This window comes from Chionomys nivalis, chromosome 11 (assembly GCF_950005125.1).
Source record: "Chionomys nivalis chromosome 11, mChiNiv1.1, whole genome shotgun sequence".
In the NCBI taxonomy this organism is placed as follows: domain Eukaryota; kingdom Metazoa; phylum Chordata; class Mammalia; order Rodentia; family Cricetidae; genus Chionomys; species Chionomys nivalis.
Window position 1 is genome coordinate 44,152,385 of NC_080096.1, and position 21,078 is coordinate 44,173,462.

General features: G+C 41.2%; 1 protein-coding gene across 2 annotated transcripts in view; it reads right to left on the reverse strand.

Moving 5' to 3' along the window:
* Positions 1 to 21,078, reverse strand: part of Oma1 (OMA1 zinc metallopeptidase) — a 52,053-nt gene that overhangs the window by 11,004 nt on the left and 19,971 nt on the right. Inside the window, exons 8-9 of one of the 2 annotated variants that reach the window (XR_009057994.1) lie at positions 9,780 to 9,863; positions 1,228 to 1,326 (exon numbers count right to left, since the gene is read on the reverse strand). Coding sequence is in view for 1 of the 2 variants with exons in the window: in XM_057784600.1 (XP_057640583.1) it covers positions 1,177 to 1,326 (150 nt within the window). In the remaining variant the exon portion in view is untranslated. Of the gene's footprint in view, positions 1 to 1,176; positions 1,327 to 9,779; positions 9,864 to 21,078 lie in introns of those variants that run through there. The other variant, XM_057784600.1, reaches the window with a different exon arrangement.

A 21,078-nucleotide genomic window follows, 5' to 3' on the forward strand; every position in this document is an offset into this window, starting at 1 on the left:
CAAGGTCAGCCTCAGAGTTCAAGGTCAGCCTGTACACAAAAGGTCAAAGTAAGCCTAGGCTCATATAGCTGTCTCAGACAAACAAACAAAAAATTTGACAAGAGCCAGCCATGAGAGAGCACATCTTTAAATCCAGCACCCGGGAGGCAAAGGCAGAAACAGGGGATCTCTGTGAATTCTAGGCCAGGCTTGTCTACACAGTAAGTTCAAAGTCACCCAGGGCTATGCAGTGTGACCTTGGCTCAAAAACAAACAAAAACTACAAATCAAAACTAGAGTTGATACCCATTTAACCATTTAATCCAAAACTTATATTTAGCTTATTAACAGACATTTTAAACAAAAAGTTAAATAAAAAACAAATTATAACCAACATATTGAAAAAAAGTTGTTTTCTTTTCCCTTTTTGCTTATTCTTTGAGACAGGGTCTCATGTAGCCCATGTTGACCTCAAACTCACTTTGGAGCTGGGGTTGACCTCGAACTCCCAATTTTCCTGTCTCCACCGCCCAAGCGCTGGTACGTCTAGTGTGTATCATCACAGTTTATGGGGTGCTAGAGATGCAATCAGGCGTTTTCTGTAGGCAAGCACTCACCAACTGAACTATATTTCCAGGCCCAGTTTTAAAATATTACCAAATTAGTTACAAAGTCAGACACTAAAGAGTTAGACCTCCACATTGAAAAAACTCAGCTGTACATAGCAATTTACTCCCCAAGTGATGTGGGAGTCCCCTCTGTATGCTGTGAAGGACAGGACAGAATAGAGGTAGACGCGGGGGGTGGGGGGGGCGACAAGGAGAAGTCATGTAGCCCCGACAGATACGGGATAGAACCTTGCCGGTAAGCCATAGCCACATGACAATACATAGATTAACAGAAATGGGTTAATTTAAGATATGAGCTAGCTAAAAAGACATTTAAGCTATTGGCCAAACAGTATGGCAAATAATATAGTTTCTGAGTGATTATTTCAGGGATGAGCAGCCAGGAACAAACCTACTATACCCAAGACTTGTGGGTAAATAGGGCTTTCCTTTTCAGTTCAACTCTGTGAAAGCCAATAATCAATAATTATAGTGACCAAAATAATTGCACATTAAAACTCACTTTTTCTATACTTTAAAAGTAACAGGATTAGCAGGGCTAGCTCACCTGTGACCTGGGCTAGCTCACCTGTGGTATAAGTCTGTCCAAGTGCTCAGCTCGGTTCCCATGAGAAGGGTGTGTTGACAGCCACTCTGGCAACTTTGGGTAGCCATGAAGACGCTCCGAAAACTCCATCTGCTGCCAAAATACTGAGCTGGCTCTTACGTCCACACATGCCTAAACACAGAATTAATAAGGCACACAATGAGCTTAGTTACCACAACTTTAAAAACAAATAACAGCCAGGTATCCAAAAGGCTGAGAAAGACGAGGTAGGAGAGGGAAAGGGAAGGGGAGAGAGAGAAGGAAAACACGTTTAAGTTTACTTTTGTGTCACTACATGTTTTGAAAATATTCTACTTTTTATCATCATTTTAATGAAAGAATCTGTTCACCACTTAAAAGAAGGAATCATCACTCTGGGAACCACACTCAACAGTAGAGTGGCATGCCTAGCAGACACTAGGCTCTGAGTTTGCTCCCAGGGTTGCAAACAGAATGAAGAGAAGAGCACAGCTCCCACAGCACAGCACTGCAACACAAGCCTGATCCTAGCCTGCAAACACTTCAGAACGGCTGACACTGGAAACACGTAGTAAGCGGAAAATCATCCACATCAATTAACTTTTCTACTAAAAATAATCTGCACTTAAGAAACTTTACACCTAACGATACACTTAGAAAAAAATTAAACAAACATGTAGAAAATAGTTAACCTTAAGGTATATCAATCTGTCCAACTTTCTCAACTACATGAAAAAATACATTTAGGCCATCCTAAACACACTATTTTTAAAGGGTGCATATAGATCTAGTATACATATGCAAACTCATCTCCACACCCTTGAATACACAGAACAGTGGAAGGCTACTTAAGAACTGTTAATGGTGGTAGCTCTAGGAGCGTAATTCAAGCATTTGAGTTGGGAAGGAAGTAAGAGTTTAATTCTGAACTATATTTAACTATTTGTAATAAAAATTCTTTTTAAGCTCTCCATACAAGGTCTTGGAGGTTTTTTAAAAGTCTGTTCAATTTTCTTCACATCTTAATTTACTCTTTCTTTAAGAACTAGAAAAATTGTATTTGTATTTCCTATTTTACTACTGAATAAATTAGGAACTAAATTCTATCAGATTGGTCAAAATGTGAAACCAAAAAGCCTTAAATTGCGTGACTGTGACACCTAAAACACATGACAAACGCCACAGGTTGTGTTGCTGACTTTATGTGAACTCGACGAGGCTAGAGTCACTTGGGAAAAGGAACCTCAATTGAGAAAATGTCCCCGCCAGACTGTCTTGTGGGCCAGCCTACGAGGCATTGTCTTGGTTGATGATTAACGTGGAAAGATCCAGTCCCTTATGGGTGGGAGCACCCCTGCGCTGGTGCTCCTGGGTGCTATAAGAAAGCAGGCTGAGCAAACCATGATGAGCAAGTCAGTAAACAGCACCATCCATGGCTTTGGCATCGTTTCTGCATCCAGGTTCCTGTCCTGTTAGACTTCCTGCCCCAACTTTCTTCCATGATGACTATGATCTAGAACCGTAAGCTACAATAAACCCTTTTCTCCTCAGGTTGCTCTTGGCCATGGCGTTTATCACAGCAATAGAAACCTAACCAAGACACACACTCAGTAGCCAGTCAACATCTATGCTGCCTCCCTGCCCATAAAACACTAATAAGATGTTTTCCAAGGTTGGGAAATAAAGAGGAAGAAATTATCTAAAATTCATTTTCAATATTCAAATCATTGCAATTCTTTTTTCTCTTCTTCTTCTTCTTCTTCTTCTTCTTCTTCTTCTTCTTCTTCTTCTTCTTCCTCTTCCTCTTCCTCCTCCTCCTCCTCTTCCTCCTCCTCCTCCTCCTCCTCCTCCTTCTCCTGCTTCCTCTTCCTCTTCTTCTGGTTTTTCAAGACACAATTTCTCTGTAGTTTTAGAGCCTGTCATGGAACCATGGAACTAGCTCTTGTAGATAGACCAGACTGGCCTTGAACTCACAGAGATCCACCTGCCCTTGCCTCCTGAGTGCTGGGATTAAAGACATGTACAACCACTGCCCAGCCAGTGTAATTCTTTAAGCACATTAAGGTCTCTAGGTTTAAAAGAACCGAAAAACAGCAGGACAAATGTGTCAGTAAGCAAAAGTGCTAGCCATAAAGGTCTCACTTCCCAAGTTCGAGGCACAGAACCTGCATAAAAACCCAGATGTAGTGACATCATCTGTAATCCAGTGAGACTGCAGACAAGAAAGTCACCTGGAAAGGTGTGGGCTCCTGGTCTGGAACAGGCAGCACCACAGCAGAAACAAGAAAAACCCTGCTCAGCAAGGAAAATAGAGACACAGCTCCTGAAAATTGTCCTCTGGTGGCCACAATGTTAGTACTGCTGTCACGTGTGCACAAGCACACCTGTGCATGCATACATACACACAAATATATCCTACTAACAGGTATGAACATTCATGGCTATGTATGTCTGAACAAAACAAAAGTATGATTTTAGGAATTTTTTACCTTACAAATGTTAATTAAAAGAGAAGTAAAATAATACCTGTTCAATCTAAGTAACAAAGTTGAAAGCAATATTTAAAATATTTGATATGTAGAAAAAGATGAAAAAATTAGCCCAGTAGATAGCAAAAGCATTTCAAACTAAAAAAGCTTCGCCCCACTCTGTTTGTCACTAGCTGACCCTGGAGTGCATCGAAGAACACTCTGAAGCAGACGTCAGTAGGAAGACACAAGTACAACCAAGAAAAAAAAAATCATTGGGTTTGGATGTATCTCAGCTGGTAGAGCCTGGGTTTTATCCCTAGAACCTCTTACTGGACACAGTTACCATACCTGTAATCCTACATTTTGGGAAGCTGACAGGATGTCAAAAGTTCAAAGTCATTCTTAGTTACAGACCAAATTTGAGGCTAGCCTGAGCTACATGAGACCCTATATTAAAAATAAAATAAGGAACAAAGAATATCAGAGCACTTTGAAAAGAAACTGACAGGTTACAATAATGGACCCCAAAGAAGTGAAGACCTACAAAATGTCCGACAATTGAATTCAGAATAACACTCACAAAGAAAATAGTTCAAAGAACTATAAAAAATAATAAAATTCAGTTAACAATCCAGACAAATACTGGAAAGTCTAACAGTGATAATCTTTAAAAAACAGAAATATCGGAAATTAAAAATACTATGACTAAAATTAAAAACTTAATAAAAATCTTCAATGAAACTCTACTGGACATAAAAAGAGTAAGCTGAAAGATAGAACATTTGAAATTATACAAAGGAACAAGAAGAATGACAAACAATATCTGTATAAATTATGGGTCATCAAGAGAGAAAACACTCACATCTCAGGAGCTATAGAAAGAAGAAGGAGGACCAAAAAGAACTTGGAAATGACGCTGGGAATTTCCAGATGCCATCAACCAGAGACAGGAGGTACAGATGTCATCCGTCAAATTCAACCCAAAAGAGAGCATACTAGAACACATAACACTCAAACTCGAAGGAAGAAACAATCCAGGAGTAACAAAAGATAAGAGACATCTCTCTTTAAAAGGCTGTTTCAACACCGCCTATCAGGGGACATCTCAGCAGAAACCTTGCAGCTAGCAGAGAAGGGGGATGCTGAAATATTCAAGTGATAAAGAGATAATTGCCAACCGAAAGGCTTTTCCCTGCAAAGCTGTCCTTGATAGATGAGGGAGAATTGAACTTTCTGAGATAAACAAAAACTAGAAGAATGGGGTGTGGTGGCTTGCACCTAAAACCCCACCTAGGAGGTGGAGAGAGGAAGAGCGCACAGTGAGTCCACACTGCCTCAAAGGCAACGTTCACAGCCACCAGCCCCACCCTCCAGGAATCGCCAAGGAAGCTACTTAGACTGAAATACAAATAGCTGTTGATTATCAGCTTGAAACAAGCTGTTACATGCTTAAGGCGATCTACTTAAACCTCACAGTAACTACAAAGCAAAACTGTTAGTTGATATACAGAGCAGAAATAGAGAGGACCCCAAGTATACTGTTGCATGGAACCATCCAACCTCAAGCAAGACAGGAATTTTTAGAAGTGACTATAAGACAACCAGAAAATAACAAAACAACAATAATCTGCCCTTTTTAAAAATTCTTATTTATCTACTTGATCTTATTCGTGTAAGTGTTGTCTGCATGCATTTATGTGTATCACATGTATGGAACAAAGGACACCAGAAAAGGGTGTAGTCTCGCCTGAAACTCGAATTCCATGTGGCTTTGAGCCACCATTTGGGTGTTAAGAACTGAACCAAGGTCGTCTATAAGAGCAACAAGTGTTCTGACCCACGGAGCCATCTCTCTAGTCCAATAATTAGTTCCACCCTACCACTTATTACCCTGGATACAACAGATTCAAATTTCCAATTCATGAAAAAAAGTCACTAAATGAAAAACTATTTAACTGTATGCTTCTTACAAGAGACTTACTTTACTTTACAGACTCAAAACCTAAAACTAAGCAGGGTAGCTCAACTTGCAACAGACATAATATAAAAAGAGACAAAGAAGGACATTATACAATAATAAATAGGTCAATTCATCACGCAGAATTAAATAGTTGTAAAAATATGTGCAATCCATGGGGATGGGGGTGGGGAAAGGGTGGGATGAAAGGAGGGGAGGCAGTGGGAATGGGGATAACTGTGTAAAATGAGAAAAGATTGTATTAAAAAATTCTTAATAAAATAATATATGCATCCAACATCAAAGCTCCTCTAAATATATAAATATTAAAGGATCTAAAGACAGAAACAAACCACAATATAATAGCAATGGCATCTCTAAAACTCAACATTTTCAATAATGAATAGTTAATTCCAATGGAAAATTAGTAAGAAAACACTGGATTTGACTATCACTCTAGACCAGATATAGCCAATAGACACATGGGGCACTTCATCTGACAGTGATAGAATACACATGCACATGCACACAGACACACACACACACACACACAGATAGACACATGGGGCACTTCATCTGACAGCGATAGAATACACATGCACATGCACACAGACACACACACACACAGAGACAGACACACGCACTTTCTCCAGGGCACAAAGCAAAGCTCAGCAATCTTGGACAGAGACTGCATCTGTATATAAGTTCTTCTGCACAGCAAACGAAACAGGTAACAATATCTGCATGCAATATACCTGAAAAGAGATTAATGTCCAAAACAAACAAGAAAAACTTACAACTCCATAGCAAAGTACACTCAATGAAAAATGGGCAAAAGGTGTAAGAACCTCAATAACTGCATACAAGTTAACATGAGTGTACGAAAAATCCATCAATATCTCAACACCTACAAGAACTGCACCTCAGAAACACAAGAGATATCATCTTACACCTGTTAGGAGGCTGATACAAAAATAACAATAATATGGAAAGATTCAATTCTTACATTTGTTCATGGAAATGTAAAATGATGATACAGAGAGTGCTCCAAAAACATTAAGAATGGAACCCATATGATTCAGCAATCCTTCTATGCAGTGTTTACCCAAAAGTTAAAAACAGGATCTCAAAGATAAACTAGCATTCCCTATTCATTACTACACTACTGACAGTGTGCTTTCCGGCGACAGCCGGAAACAACCTGAGTGCTCACTCAGAGAAGAGTGAGTGAACATGCGGGGCTGCACACACACACACACACACACACGCACGCATACACGTACGTACGCAAACGCATGCACGCATGCACGCACGCATACACACAACAGCCTTACCCAAGAAGGCAATCCTCGTGGATGAACACTGGGGATGGTACGTTAGGAAAGATGAGGTGGGTACAGGGCAAATACTGCCTGACCCGGCTTACATGAGGCATCTACAGTAGGTAAAGTCAGACACAGGGTAGGGCAGTTATGAGGACGCAGTAGGTTTTAGATACAGCTCTATGACATTGCTCCCAGAGGTCATTCTGCAGTATGTGTTTAAATCTGTCAGTGAGTAGATCTTATGCTAGATATTTTTACCACAAAAGTGAGGAGGGGCAGCAAGAAGGATGGAGGTGACGGCCCTTTGCCGCTAGCCTGCTGAAATCAATTCAAGTCCCTGAAATGGTGTGGTGGGAGAAGAGAACTGAAGCCTGCAAGTTGTTCTCTGACCTCCACACACCATGGAGCATGCATGCACAGACACATACATAAATAAACATACAAATTAATACAACAACCTAATGAGCTAAAGATGGCTCAGTGGTTAAGAGCACTTGTTGCTCTTCCAGAAGATCCAAGATTAGAGTCCCAGCACCCTAAAGGTAGCTCACAACTGCCCGCAATTCCAGTTCCAGGGGATCCAAAGCTCTCTTCTGGACTATGTGGACATAGCACAGATAAGGTGCATAGACACATACAAGCAAAACTCAAACACATAAAATAAAAATTTTAAAAATCTCCTTTTAGAAAAGACAGGATCTCTCTATGTATCCCTGGTTTCCCTGGAACCTGATCCTAAAGTAGACTGACCTTGGACTTACAGAGATCTGCCTGCCTCTTCCTCCATGATTTTATATCATGTTTGGCATAAAATCGTTTTTAAAAAATACTATCTAATAAAAGAGCGTATGTTTACCAAGATTGTGGGTGCAAATGAAGAAAAGATAAAGCTCTTTCTAAACCATCTTTCCTTCTTCTAATAGCCAGTGGTGATCAAAGTCCCAAGGAACATAAGGAACAGGTGTCGGTGGGAAATGTGTCCTAGAATGCTGCAGGACTGGGTAATGTTGAGACCGTAGGGTTTATAACCAGTGAGACAAGGGGTTGAGACCCCAACTTCTTACTTCATTGTGAACTGTAAGCACTGTGTTACCTCCTTTACTGCTCATAATGACCTGACCCGGTGAGTGATGCTATTTCACATCAGTTTACAGAGCAGATGGGGAGAGCAAGGGACTGAGCCACAATCTGAACTCCAGCAGTCAAGAGCCAGTCAGTATTCGGAACCAACAATTCAGTCCCCAAGGCCACCAGATTCACCTCTGAAACTTAATGCTGCAGATCATCAGGATGAAAAGCAGTCTGTTCAGAACCCAGAACACAATGCTTCTGTCCTCCTTCCCCTGGGGAGGAGCAGGAGCTTGTGGTAATTGCACGACACTATGGCGGTCCTAAGAGATGGTGCTGTGAATCATAAACTAAGAAGGATCTAGTCAAGTCCAGATTAAAGCAATAACATGCGTGAAGATGCAGTAAGAGACACTGACAAGGAATTTATTCTATTTTATAATAAATTCAGCAGGATGTGATATCCATAAGGCACACAGTACCGCCCTTAAAACCTGAACATTTCCCAAGGCCAACACAACACCAAAGAAAGACCAAGCCCTATCCCACGTATGAGTAAAATGTTCCCCGCAAGTACAAACTGAAAAGGGTTCTGGACTTCATAATTCTATGTATTCACTTCTCCGACTCCTGCCAGCCATCACCCCAAGAAGGGAAAGCCTGATGTTAGAAGTTCAGAGTCTATTTTGAATGCCAGTAGCACTGTTTATCTAAACCAGATGTCCTGGCATCCCCTCTGTATTGCACAGACATGTGTCGGGCATGAGACAGTATTAGAAAGGAGTGCAACAGAGGGGACAAGAACTAGGAGAATACAATTTGAGTGTTATCATATTTGAAGGGAACAAAACACATAACAACGGCCATGTTTCAGAGGCGATGCTGTTCCCAGCAGCCTAGAAGAAAGAAGCCCCACATCCCACATGAACGCACCTCCTCCTGGAGTGTGGAAAACCCACCCTCAGGGAGAGATGTGCCACAGTGTCTGACCTCTCCACTTTCCAGTGTCGTCTGTAAAGCCAGACAAATGCCAGGACCTGCACCTCACAGGCTAGATGAAGAACTCACACACCCACTCAGGACAGGACACAGGAACTATGACTGGGGCCAGCTGTCAACACTGTCACCTGTGCTGTCCTCAGCATCTACGGGGAGCCAGTTCCTTTGCCTGCATGCACGGGCTCAAGTGTCCCATGCTCAGGGCATCTCCTGTCACACTCACGTTCTGTAAGTTACTAGTTCCCTACACACTGTTTTTCCAATCAATAATTTCAAACTGCTCTTTCCCAACTGAGTGTGGATGAGATACTTATAGCTAAATCATTCTCAGAATTTGTCAATGAAAAAATTTCATCTATCAAAAACACTTGTGTATACCAAAATGGGAGAAATGGGCTCTTGTTATTTTGTGGTTCAATAACTTTAAAGTCCTTGCCCAAGTGTTCTGAATTTTTTGATTACCATTGTGTTAGTTCATCAATCAGCAAAGCTGGCAAAGTTTTCAATGAATTTTACACACATTTCTTCCTTGTCTCGTGTAGCTCAGTACTCAACACAACGCAGGTCATAACAACTACAAATCAAATTAATATTCCCTGTGGGGAATGGGTTCAAAATAAGATTTGGGTATAATGCATGTGTTGTGGAAGTTACTTTATAGCACATCTATGAAACAGAACTTTTTCATTTGATGCTTATTCATTCTTAAATGGCTAACCTAAGAGCCCATACAGTCATCCAAGCACAACACAAAGACAATTCACTGTGGGAAGACTCAGTACTAACCTGGACAAGGGCCGGGAGTCTTGTTACTAACCAAATATGCTACTAGGGAAATCACGTCAGCACTTTGGACTCTAGTCTCCCTACCTGTAAAAGGAGAAGTTGAGTTAAATTAGCTCCAGTTTTCCTCCCAGGTCCAAAAGCATATGTTTTTATGTTTACATGAAGTTTTAAGTTTGGGTTCTTATTTTGTGATAGAGGATTCTGCTGTTACCCACTTCTCTCGCTAGATGGTGCTATGAACATAGCTATTCCGGATCATCCATAGAAAGCAACAGAGCTTCCAGAAGGGTCCTTAGCAGCTCTGGGACTGGACAATCCCTCCCAGTGAGGGCTCTCAAACCACACCAGTGTATTTATTATCCTCAGTCCCCACCCACTAAATGAAATAACACATCCACACGTCCCCTGGCTCTGTAATATCAAAAGCAATCATACATAATGCCCTCCAAGGAGCCTGCCCCCAATTTAGAAGCATTAAAAGAAAATTAGCTTTCTTTTTTTAGATTTCAGTACAGATACTCAAAAATGAATATAGATGGTTTGGTTGCTTGTGAAATTAAAAAATAAGTCATTTCTAAATGACTGCAAAGTGTCAAAATTTCCTTACAAAGACAAATGAATACATCAACAAAATCAAACAGTCTTTTGTCCAGCTGATTTGAACCATTTAGTCCATCTCAATTTACAGCAGACTACAAAACAACCACTAACTCTAAATTAACCATTCTAATAATTTTTAATAATAACTCAAAGCTCTCCAACATGAAACTTTAAACTACAAAAACATAAGCATGTAAAATTAACTTCTTCACAGTCAATAGTAGAGAAGCAGCAGAAAGAATCTTTAGGAAAGAGATTCTTGCTTGAAAGTCTCTCAAATATAATTTCATTTCAGTGAATTTCCTATGTTCTGTTTGGGCCTTGACCTTGAATGCTCACGAATCCAATGGGACAACACAGGAGCAACAAATTCACCTCCCAGAAACAGTTCCCCTTGACCGCACTCTCAAGTCCCAGACAGAAAGGTAATGGCAACTTACAGCATCCAGGCCAACCATGCAATGTGAGAGTGTCTGTCCCTGGGTCAACAACTTTGCTCTCTTTTAATGTGTGATGAAGGAAGCTAAGCTATAATCATAATTATAAAGAAATCTAAGCATAATTTGGCAATGTGATGGAAATTATAGGGCAGGGCTGGGGAGTTTGCTCAACTGCTCACACACATACATAAAAGCACCTGGTCTAGCCAGGCAGTGGGGGTGCAGCACTCGGGAGGCAGAGGCAGGTGGATCTCTGTGAGTTCGAGGTCAGTCTGGTCTACAAGAGTGAGTTCCAGGACAGGCTCCAAAGCTACAGAGAAACCCTGTCTCAAAAAAACAAAAACAAACAAACAAATAAAAAAGCATCTGGTCTATAAATGTCCAAAATAGGGTATTAGGGTACAGAGTGTCGGGCACAGGGTACAGAGCACAAAGTACAGGGTACAGCACATAGGACACAGGTCACAGGGTACAGGGTACAGAGTACAAGGTACAGGGTACAGTGCATAGGACACAGGGTACAGGGTACAGGGCACAGGGTACAGACCACAAATAGAAACCAAGCAGACAACCAGACTAGGATTTTAAGTAGGAGCATCACTAGCCTCTTTTCAGAGAGAAAACAGAGAGTTAAGTAACCTGCCTAGGGTCACATGCAAGAAATCAGAGTTCCAAGATCTCTGTGACACCCAAAGTCCCCGCTGCTAAGCTCAGGGTTTAAAGTCCTTAAGACTACGAAGTCACTGCCCACCTTCTCCTCCCCATCTTGTTGTGGATCCTCCTAAACTGTCTGTATTTTAGCCACAGGGAGATTTCAATCCCCAGAACGGGCATTGTTTTCCTTACCTTTTTTTGTTTGTTTGTTTGGTTTTTTGTTTTGTTTTGTTTTGTTTTGTTTTTCGAGACAGGGTTTCTCTGTGGCTTTGGAGCCTGTCCTGGAACTAGCTCTTGTAGACCAGGCTGGTCTCGAGCTCACAGAGATCCGCCTGCCTCCGCCTCCCGAGTGCTGGGATTAAAGGCGTGCACCACCACCGCCCGGCCTGTTTTCATTACCTTTGAGCACACTGTTTTCATAGCAAATCCCCCAAGACCCCCAGCACCACACCAGGATAACTGTCTCTGTTCTAGATGCTTCTTTCTCAGCCCCCTTCCTGGGCTGTCATTCAAACCTGGGTACAAGTTCTACCATTCTGTGGCCTCTTCCATGGGATGAACCTGCCTGTATGTCTCCACCATGATGCTTTAAGCTTGTTAAAATTATTAATTGATCATAGCTGTCTCCTACAAACATTCTGACTTCCAATCACCTGGCAGAGAGCAGGCATGCAGCAAATACATGTTCAGTTAATAAATGAAAATCATGTTATAGAGGAGGGCTAGCACCTGAGTCTGGATTAGACTACTGTAAGGTCAAAAGAAAAAAAGATCCATCAGAATTAGATGTCTGTGAGCCAGATACTCAGTAGAAATCTAGAGACCAACACTGGCTCACCAGACCTGCTTTGTTATGTGTATCTGGGTAGCGAGTGGAATGGAGAGGAAGATGGATGTAGTCAAGGAAAGCTATAATGAAGTTTCTGCAGAAGTTCGTTCCAGTAAAGGATGCTAGCAGTAGAAACAGGAACATACTGAGACATACTTTATAGATGGAAGTGCCAGGACTTGGTGAAAGATCACATTTAAATCTTAAATGAGATAGGATGACAACAGGCTGCAGGCATTTAGAACAATACTGAACACAAGGTAGAACATCTGACAGGGAAAGGAGGAAGCTGGGAGAAAGCGGGCAAACTCCAGGATTCAGTATTGAATACACAGACTTAAGATCCTTGTGGGCTGGAGGAAGCAGGCAATGGGCATGCACAGGTGGAAAACTGGTGCCCGAGGAACTTGAATTGTATTGACTGAATGAGAAATGTCCAAGTCCATCACCCAGGTGGGGAAAGCTGATGCAGAAAAGTAAACATAACATGTTCAGGATCACACAGGTAACCGGAAAGGCAGAGTCTCAAACATGGGTGATCTAGCTCAGCAGCCACACTACTGTTGGGACTCAGTGTCCTTGGCAGGTGATTCCTCCACACCACCAGTACCTAAAAAGGGTTTAGACTTTGATTCTTGCCTCACTTGAAGAAGCAGGTTATTATGTGTGGGCATTGAGGGTGTACAGCCTGGTCTCACTTCCTGTCCACTCTCTGCTTCCTGACTGGGGACACAGTATGATCAGCTGCCCCATGTTCTTACCTCCATGCTGGACTGTATCCACCATGATCGTATCTCCTTAAACCATACGCTAAAAGCCAACAACAACAACATCTCCCATAGATGGCTTCCTGCCAAGTAGCTGGTCTCACCAATAAGGAAAGTGACTCCTGAAGCTCAGAACAGAATAAATGTCTCCATGATGAGCAAGAAAAATCAATAAATAAATCTCTGTCCCATTCCAATTTGAATCACTTTTACTGCTGTACCTTTGAAAAAGAAGCTAACAGAGTCTGTGTGGGCTTCAGCTCCTTCCCCTGCAAAAAGGAGACGATGATCATAGCAGTAAGCACTTGATGGAGCTGTTGTGCAGTGGGTCAGGCAGGCTCCACACCTCCAGCACCGCACAGTACTGGGAGAGCAGGCAGTAACTGCTGTGCAGCGGGTCAGGCAGGCTCCACGCCTCCAGCACCGCACAGTACTGGGAGAACAGGCAGTAACTGGAACTAGAGGTATTCTTATCTAAAAGGATGCTTTCACAGAATAAAGGCAGCATAAATACTACATTCAAAGCCTTCGTACTGCTTCTCTTTCTGACCGGAAATAAATACTTGTACTTTAGAGATGGCATTTTTCATCCTGAGTGTTTCATAACAAAGACAAATTTAACATCTATGGCAACATTTCTTTGTGCTTGACATAAACAGACCAAATTATTGCACTGGAAGTCTCACGCTGCACAATACATTTAGTGTGCTTCAGAAGATGCAACCATGCTCTCACCTGTCCAAATATACTTTTCCAAAATGGCTTGCCATGTTGTAATTGAAGAGGCTTCATCATCTCTTCACTGACTTGTCTGCTCTCAGAGGAGAGAACTTACCAAGTCCCCCATCACAGAGCTGGACTGTGGCAGCTGCTGTCCTGATCTGCCTGGACAACCCAGCACTGAGCTCTCAAACACTGCCTCAGAGCTTCTTCATCTATAGCTACTCAGAAACTCCACGTGCGATCCTAAAATAGACATTTTAAACATCTAACCAATAAGCACAATGAAGGCACTCTGCAGTAGAGAATATTAAGGAGTCAATAAAACTGAGAGAGTATGTTCAGCTTTTCCAGGAGTCTAGAAAAGGAAATTTCAAAAACCAATGAGAGGCTGTGTGTGGTGCATGCCTTTGATCCCAGCACTCTGGAGACAGAGGCAGGTGAGTCTCTTTCAATTCTAGGCCATCTTGCTCTATATAGTGAGTCAGAGAACAGCCAGGGATACAAGGAGAAACCCTAGTTTAAAAAAAAAAATTAAAAGATATTATTTTTTCCCTCCAAACTGATAAAACCTAACATGGTTGAACACATCATTGTGAATATTAAGAATAAAAGGTATTCTCACAAGTCACTGAAATCTGGTATTAGCATTTTTAATACAGAATATATATATACATATATATGTGTGTGTGTGTGTGTGTGTGTGTGTATATATATATATATATATATATATATATATATAGTGACCTAAGCTGCACTTACTTATCCTAAAGAAATAATAAAAGCTTATGGAATGGTGCTGGAGTACAGCTCAGTTGTAAAAAACTGCCTGGGGGTGTAAAGCTCTGAGTTTGAGCCCTAGCACAAGAGAGGGGGGGAAAGGAGAATGAGTGTGAGAGGGGAAGAGGGGAGGGGGGAGACGGAAAGAGGGGATGGAATATGAATTTAGAGAGAAGGAAGGGGAGAAAGGGGAGAACGAAAAAAAGGAAAGAAAGAAAAGAGGAAGGATGAGGGAAAGAAGGAAGGGAGGAAAACTCATGGAGTTTAAGGATATGTGAATAGAATATCTTTTCCAAAATTATTTACAATATTACCAATTCCTAAAAACTATCCAAATGCTTATTAATGGCAAATAACTCAAGTTATCATTATTACAGACATCCAGTGCTATTTAAAATCAGGCGCTTTCTCTTCTGGTAGCGTAGAGGAGTTCCTAACAAAACAGTGTCCCTGACAAAAACAATCAGAGAATAGGAAGACTTGACCAGAGGATGGAAGAGTCACCAGGCCGGCCAAGACAGACACCAAAATCCTGAAAGGAGGAAACTCACCAAAGTTGTCTAACCCTCAGGGAACCCTCTGAAGCAGGGGGAGCAGCTAAAAACATGGCAGAATCTGGCAGGAATCTAACAGGAAGAAGGAACAAAGGAAGTGTTTGGCTGTTATAGGGGTAGAAAACCCAAACTTTAGACTCATCAAGGCAGTCAGATCTGTAAAGTCTAGCATTAGTCAAGAATATCCCACCTTTTGCATGCACATGAGGACAAGAGAGACAGTAAAAACAGAGCAAAGGTGTTTGTTGGGGAGGGGGAACGATGAACATTAAATCTAGAGACCTAGAGACGGGTCCAACAATGGGGCGTAATTTTGTCCTTAGTCATTGCTGGTTAGAAACCTGGCAATGATGGACATCTGAGCATCCTCCATACATTCTACCCAAACACTTGCTATTGAAGCTTATGAGAAAGTAGCAGTGAGATAACTAAGAGACAAGTGCATACTGTTTGTCTGTAACTCATAAAGGTGAAGACTGGGGTTAAAAACAGACAACAGCCCCCTCCACTGGATCTACAGTTGGCCTGACCTGGTTTGTATTTGGGTTTTTTGTTTTGTTTTGTTTTTTGTTTTTCTGAGACAGGGTTTCTCCGTAGCTTTTGGTTCCTGTCCTGGAGCTAGCTCTTGTAGACCAGGCTGCCTTGAACTCACAGAGATCCGCCTACCTCTGCCTCCTGAGTTCTGGGATTAAAGGCCTGCGCCACCACCGCGCGGCTATTTGGTTTGTTTTAAACTCTTACAAAACTGTCCTTGAGCTTCCACTGAGTTCATCCTTAAATTCTCCTATTAATGCAACTTGAAAAAACAAGAGGGGATCCCAATTTTCTCTTTGTCTTCTGATGACCACCAAGGGACCCCAGAGTTGTAGTAACACAAACAGAAAAGTGACAAAACTAAATATAACCAGGTCAATAATGTTTAAGCAAATCTAAAAGGCTTATATAACTCACAACAAAGGCCAAGGTCAAAGAAATAAATAAGATAACTAAGTGATTAATAATATATTCAGAAAGTGGCTTCAAATTTTAAAAAAGAAATTAGTAGAGACAAAAAAATAGAAGAAATAAAAAAGAAAAAGAATCCAGGTATGGTGGTGTGTGCCTTTAATACTAGTATTTGGGATACAGGGGGATTCTCTGTGAGTTCTGGACCAACCGGAGCTACAGAGTGGTGCACTGAATCAAACAAATAAACAAACAATTAAAAAACTGAATGACTAAATAAGTAAATTGAAGGCGCAAGTCATAAACAATCCCACACCAGTTTGGAATTATGATTAATAGGGTGGTATTTATTTAAAGGGGAAAAAACTTACAGATCACCGTCCCAGACAACAGCCCTCTGCGCAATTAGGAAGAAGTCTAGTCGCCGGAACCGGAGCAGGAAGTAAAAGGAGCAAGGAGGGAAGTAGCCGCTTTTTTAAAGGGAAAGAGACCACGCCCCAATGGGCTAGTATCTCAGCGGCTATTGGCTGGAGGAGCAGAAGGACCTCCCGCAACAGTAAATGGATTTACTTAAAAATGATCAAACAATTCAAAAGTAGAAAAGAGTCCCAAATATGTATGTGTCTTAAACAGACTTCAAATTGCAAGAAGCTAAAACTACCAGACAAATCAACATTCATAGCTAAAACATCTCTCTAATGGAGATTAGAATATTAATGTGGATGATATAGCGAAACAACTCAATCTAACACTTGCTTGTGGAAAGCCGCTCAGTTACTGTAGAGCACAGTCACCAAGACAGGTCAAGGGCTTCCCAAAACCAAGCATCTGTAGCTAGGTTTCTAATGTGCAAACACCAAGACCAAAGCGACTTAGGGAAAAAGGGTTTATCCCAGCTTATATTCTCAGGTCACAGTCCATTACCAAAGAAAGCTGGGTAACAACTCAAGGCAGGACCTGATGCAGAGGCCATGGATGAAGGCTAGTGCTCACCCCTTGCTCTTTGGGGCTTACTTCATCTGCACTCTTAATGCAGCCAGGACCACTACCGTGGGCAGCAATGCCTGCAGTAAACTGGGCCCTCCCACATCACTAGAGAATACACTTCCCTACAAGCCAATTTTTGGGGGGAATTTTCTCAACTGAAGTTCCCTCTTCCCAGCTGACTCTAGCTTGTATCGGGTTGACATAAAAACAGCCAGCCAAAGATTAAGATTCTGCAAAGTGTGCTCTCGGACTTGTAAGGAAGTAAATTAGAAATAAACAATGATAAAACATTTAGACAAACTCCAAATATCTAGACATTGAATGAATTAAAACAATCTGTATATAAAAGAAGAAAATTACAAATGATACTAGGAAACATTTGTACTTAATGACGATGATGAAAACACGTATCTAAATGTTTCAAATTCAAATAATGAGAAGCAGAAATTTTAGCTTTAACTGCCTGTGTTAATTTAAGAACATGAAAATCTACAAATAATCAAGCTTCCATCTTAGGAAATTAGAACAATAAACCCAAAGTAAAAAAAAATTAGACTTCACAAAAACATTAAACTTTGTTCTTCAAAATAAACTCATTAAAAATTAAAAGATGCCACAGAATGATAAAAAAAAAAAATCCTTGCAATACATATAGCTAAAAAAGGATTTGATTCTGGCAAGTCACTGAAAAGCATACAAATTCAGTAAGGTGAACAACACAGTTTAAGAACAGGCAAAACATCTGACCAGACAATTCATAAAGGAAGACACAGGAATGACAAAGACACACATGAAACATGTTCTACACCACGGTAAGCAGCCTTTAATCCCAGCGCTCAGGAGGCAGAGGCAGGTGATCTCCAAGTTCAAGGCCAACCTGGACTACAAAATAAGTTCCTGGGCAACCAAGGCTGTTACACAGAGAAACCCTGTATCAAAAGAAAAGGGAAGGGAAGGGAAGGGAAGGGAAGGGAAGGGAAGGGAAGGGAAGGGAAGGGAAGGAAAGGAAAGGAAAGAGAAAAAGAAAGAGAAAAAGAAAGAAAAGAAAAGAAAAGAAAAGAGAAAAAGAAAAAGAAGAAAAGAAAAGAGATAAAAAAAGAAAAAAGGAAAGAAAAGGAAAGGAAAAAGAAACACAAACTAGAGTGTGCACTCTGCCCCAAAAAGGAAAGATTAAAAGGGGAAAAATGTACTATTTATAAGATATACATATAAAGATACAAAAAAAGACTGAAAACAAGAGACTGCAAAGAACAACACTCTTGTAAAACCCAAAAGAATATGGGAAGAAGAACAAGGAGATAAAAACAAAAATAAAGAAAAAGGCAGACATTAGGCAAGAAGCATTACTAGGGATAAAGGGTAATTTTCTTCAGGAATAGGCTTTAAAGCATTATTTTTGATAGGGGTGTGTGCACATGAGTGCAGATGCTCACAGATGCCAGAAAGGGGTAACTGATTCCCTCAAGTTGAAGTCACAGGTGCCTGTGAGCCACCTGGCATGGTGCTAGGAGTGGACTGGACTCAGAGTAGCAAGCTTTATTAACCACTGAGCCACCCACCCAGCCCCAAGTTATATTCTTATACTGATATATAAAAAAAAAAGCATCAATCTACCAGGAAGAAAGCTCATTATAAGCTATGCAAAGAAACAGTTGACAGAACTAAAAAGAGATAAAGAAAGCTCTATAATCATAATAAAAGACTACAAAGCTCTGTAAATAACTAGAAAGGGGAAGAAAAAGGCGAACAATGATAAATAATAAAACAGCTCAATAGTAATAATCTCTACAATAAAAGAGCTGAAACAACCAAGTCAACAAACTTGACCAAATAATCATCTACAGAACACCGTGTGCACGGGCAGAAGCTCTGCCAAGGACACCCCACTGAGAAGAAAATAAGATGGCTCCAAAGATGCTTCTCACTCAGTGTGCTCTCCACTCAGAATGTGAACTGGAAGTCAAAAACACATGGCAACCAGAAAGCAGAAAAGATCCAAAAACTATGCAATAATCCCCTAAATAATCCATGAGCTAAAAAGAAATCACAAAGAAAACAATAATGTGTTTTCAAACTAAACAAAAAATAAACAGCCTGTCAACACCTGACAGGTAAACACATAGTCTTGCATACAGACAGTCCCCAACACCTTTGCAAACAGACAGTCCCCAATACCCTGGCATACAGACAGTCCCCAACACCTTTGCAAACAGACAGTCCCCAACACCCTGGCATACAGACAGTCCCCAACACCTTTACAAACAGACAGTCTCCAATACCCTGGCATACAGACAGTCCCTAAAGCTCCTGAAAACAGACAGTCCCCAACACCCTGGCATACAGACAGTCCCCAACACCTTTGCAAACAGACAGTCCCCAATACCCTGGCATACAGACAGTCCCTAACACCCCTGAAAACAGACAGTCCCCAACACCCTGGCATATAGACAATCCCCAACACCTTTGCAAACAGACAGTCCCCAACACCCTGGCATACAGACAGTCCCCAACACCCTGGCATACAGACAGTCCCCACACCCTGGCATACATACAGTCCCCAACACCCTGGCATACAGACAGTCCCCAACACCCTTGCAAACACAGTCCCCAACACCCTGGCATACAGACAAGTTTTTATGGACATATAATTTAATGATATCATTATAAAATGTATACAAGCATGCAAAGATCCAAGAACATCAAGTCCACACTGCAGAACCCCCCTAAAGGAACTGTGTGCCAGGGATGAATGACTAGTCACAAGAGAGCAAATCTCCAAAAAGGCAATTAACTCTTATGACAAAAATAACAGTTTTTGTCTGTCCAGCCTTTTCAGGCGGAGTGTCATGTAGCTCAGGCTAGCCTTGCACTTCTGCTCCTCCTGCCTCCACCTCTAAGGTACTACAATTACAAGTGTTATATCAGCATGCCCCCAGATCTACCTTTCAATAATTGGGGCTGAGGATGTTAGCTGTCCATGGATAAAACGGAACTACCTTGACCACTTCTTCTTGTGACAGAAAAGAGCTAATATAATAAGGTTTCTCAGAACTCAGAATCAATTTACTAAGGGAAACTAAAGCTTCTTAACCAGAGCACAAAACGCACATAAGGGGAACCTTGTGAGGCCAGCGCACTCAGATTAGGAGCCCATACACCGGCTTTGGGTCTTACTCAATAACCTCTTAACACACAGAGCCTGATCCTTCTTACTTAATGTGCCGAGACACTTTTACTTTTGTAAATATGTAGTGTCATTTTCAGAGCCAAATCCATTAAGATTCACAATGACAAGTTAAATAATAGCGACTTTTAATAATTAATAACTACTGGAAACTCAACAAAGGGCCAAATAACATTGTAATTTAATACATAAACTGCATAGTTTATACTCATTTAAAAATGTTCTGCTAACAATAACTCAGCTACCACAGGTGATTAGAATAGTAATTATTGGTGAAGGCTCCTGCCCAACAGAGAAATAGCGCAAACCTGTGAGGACCAAGAGCCACCCCTGGAGCTTGCAGAGAGCCAGCTGCTACACTGACCCCGCTTATTCTCCATGACACAGCTCAGAAATAGATGCTCACACAGTCTTATCTTCTCCATTAGGTCACAGCGACAAGGGGTGTAGAACAGAGGCAGCACTGGCCTTCCAGAAGACACACATAGCAATAAGGGCCTAAGGTATTATACATTCATATGTTTTTGAAGTTTTAATTTGCATACTTTATGTCTATAACCAAAAATTTCATGCATGCAAAAAATGCTTTCTAATAAAAATTAAAACTTTTAATACATCCTGCCAATTACAGTCACATATGGAGAAGAGAGCTAAATATTTTCAGTTACTTATTCATTCCTTTAAGAGATACAACCTTCAAGTATTATAGATTTATGGAAAGTACTATGGTGAGGATGAGGGCTAAGTCACCCCCAAGGGTCCATTGTGACTAAAAGCATTTCCCCAATGAGTTGCTCCAGGGAGGTGACAAACCCTTCAAAGGGGAGCCAAATAACAGA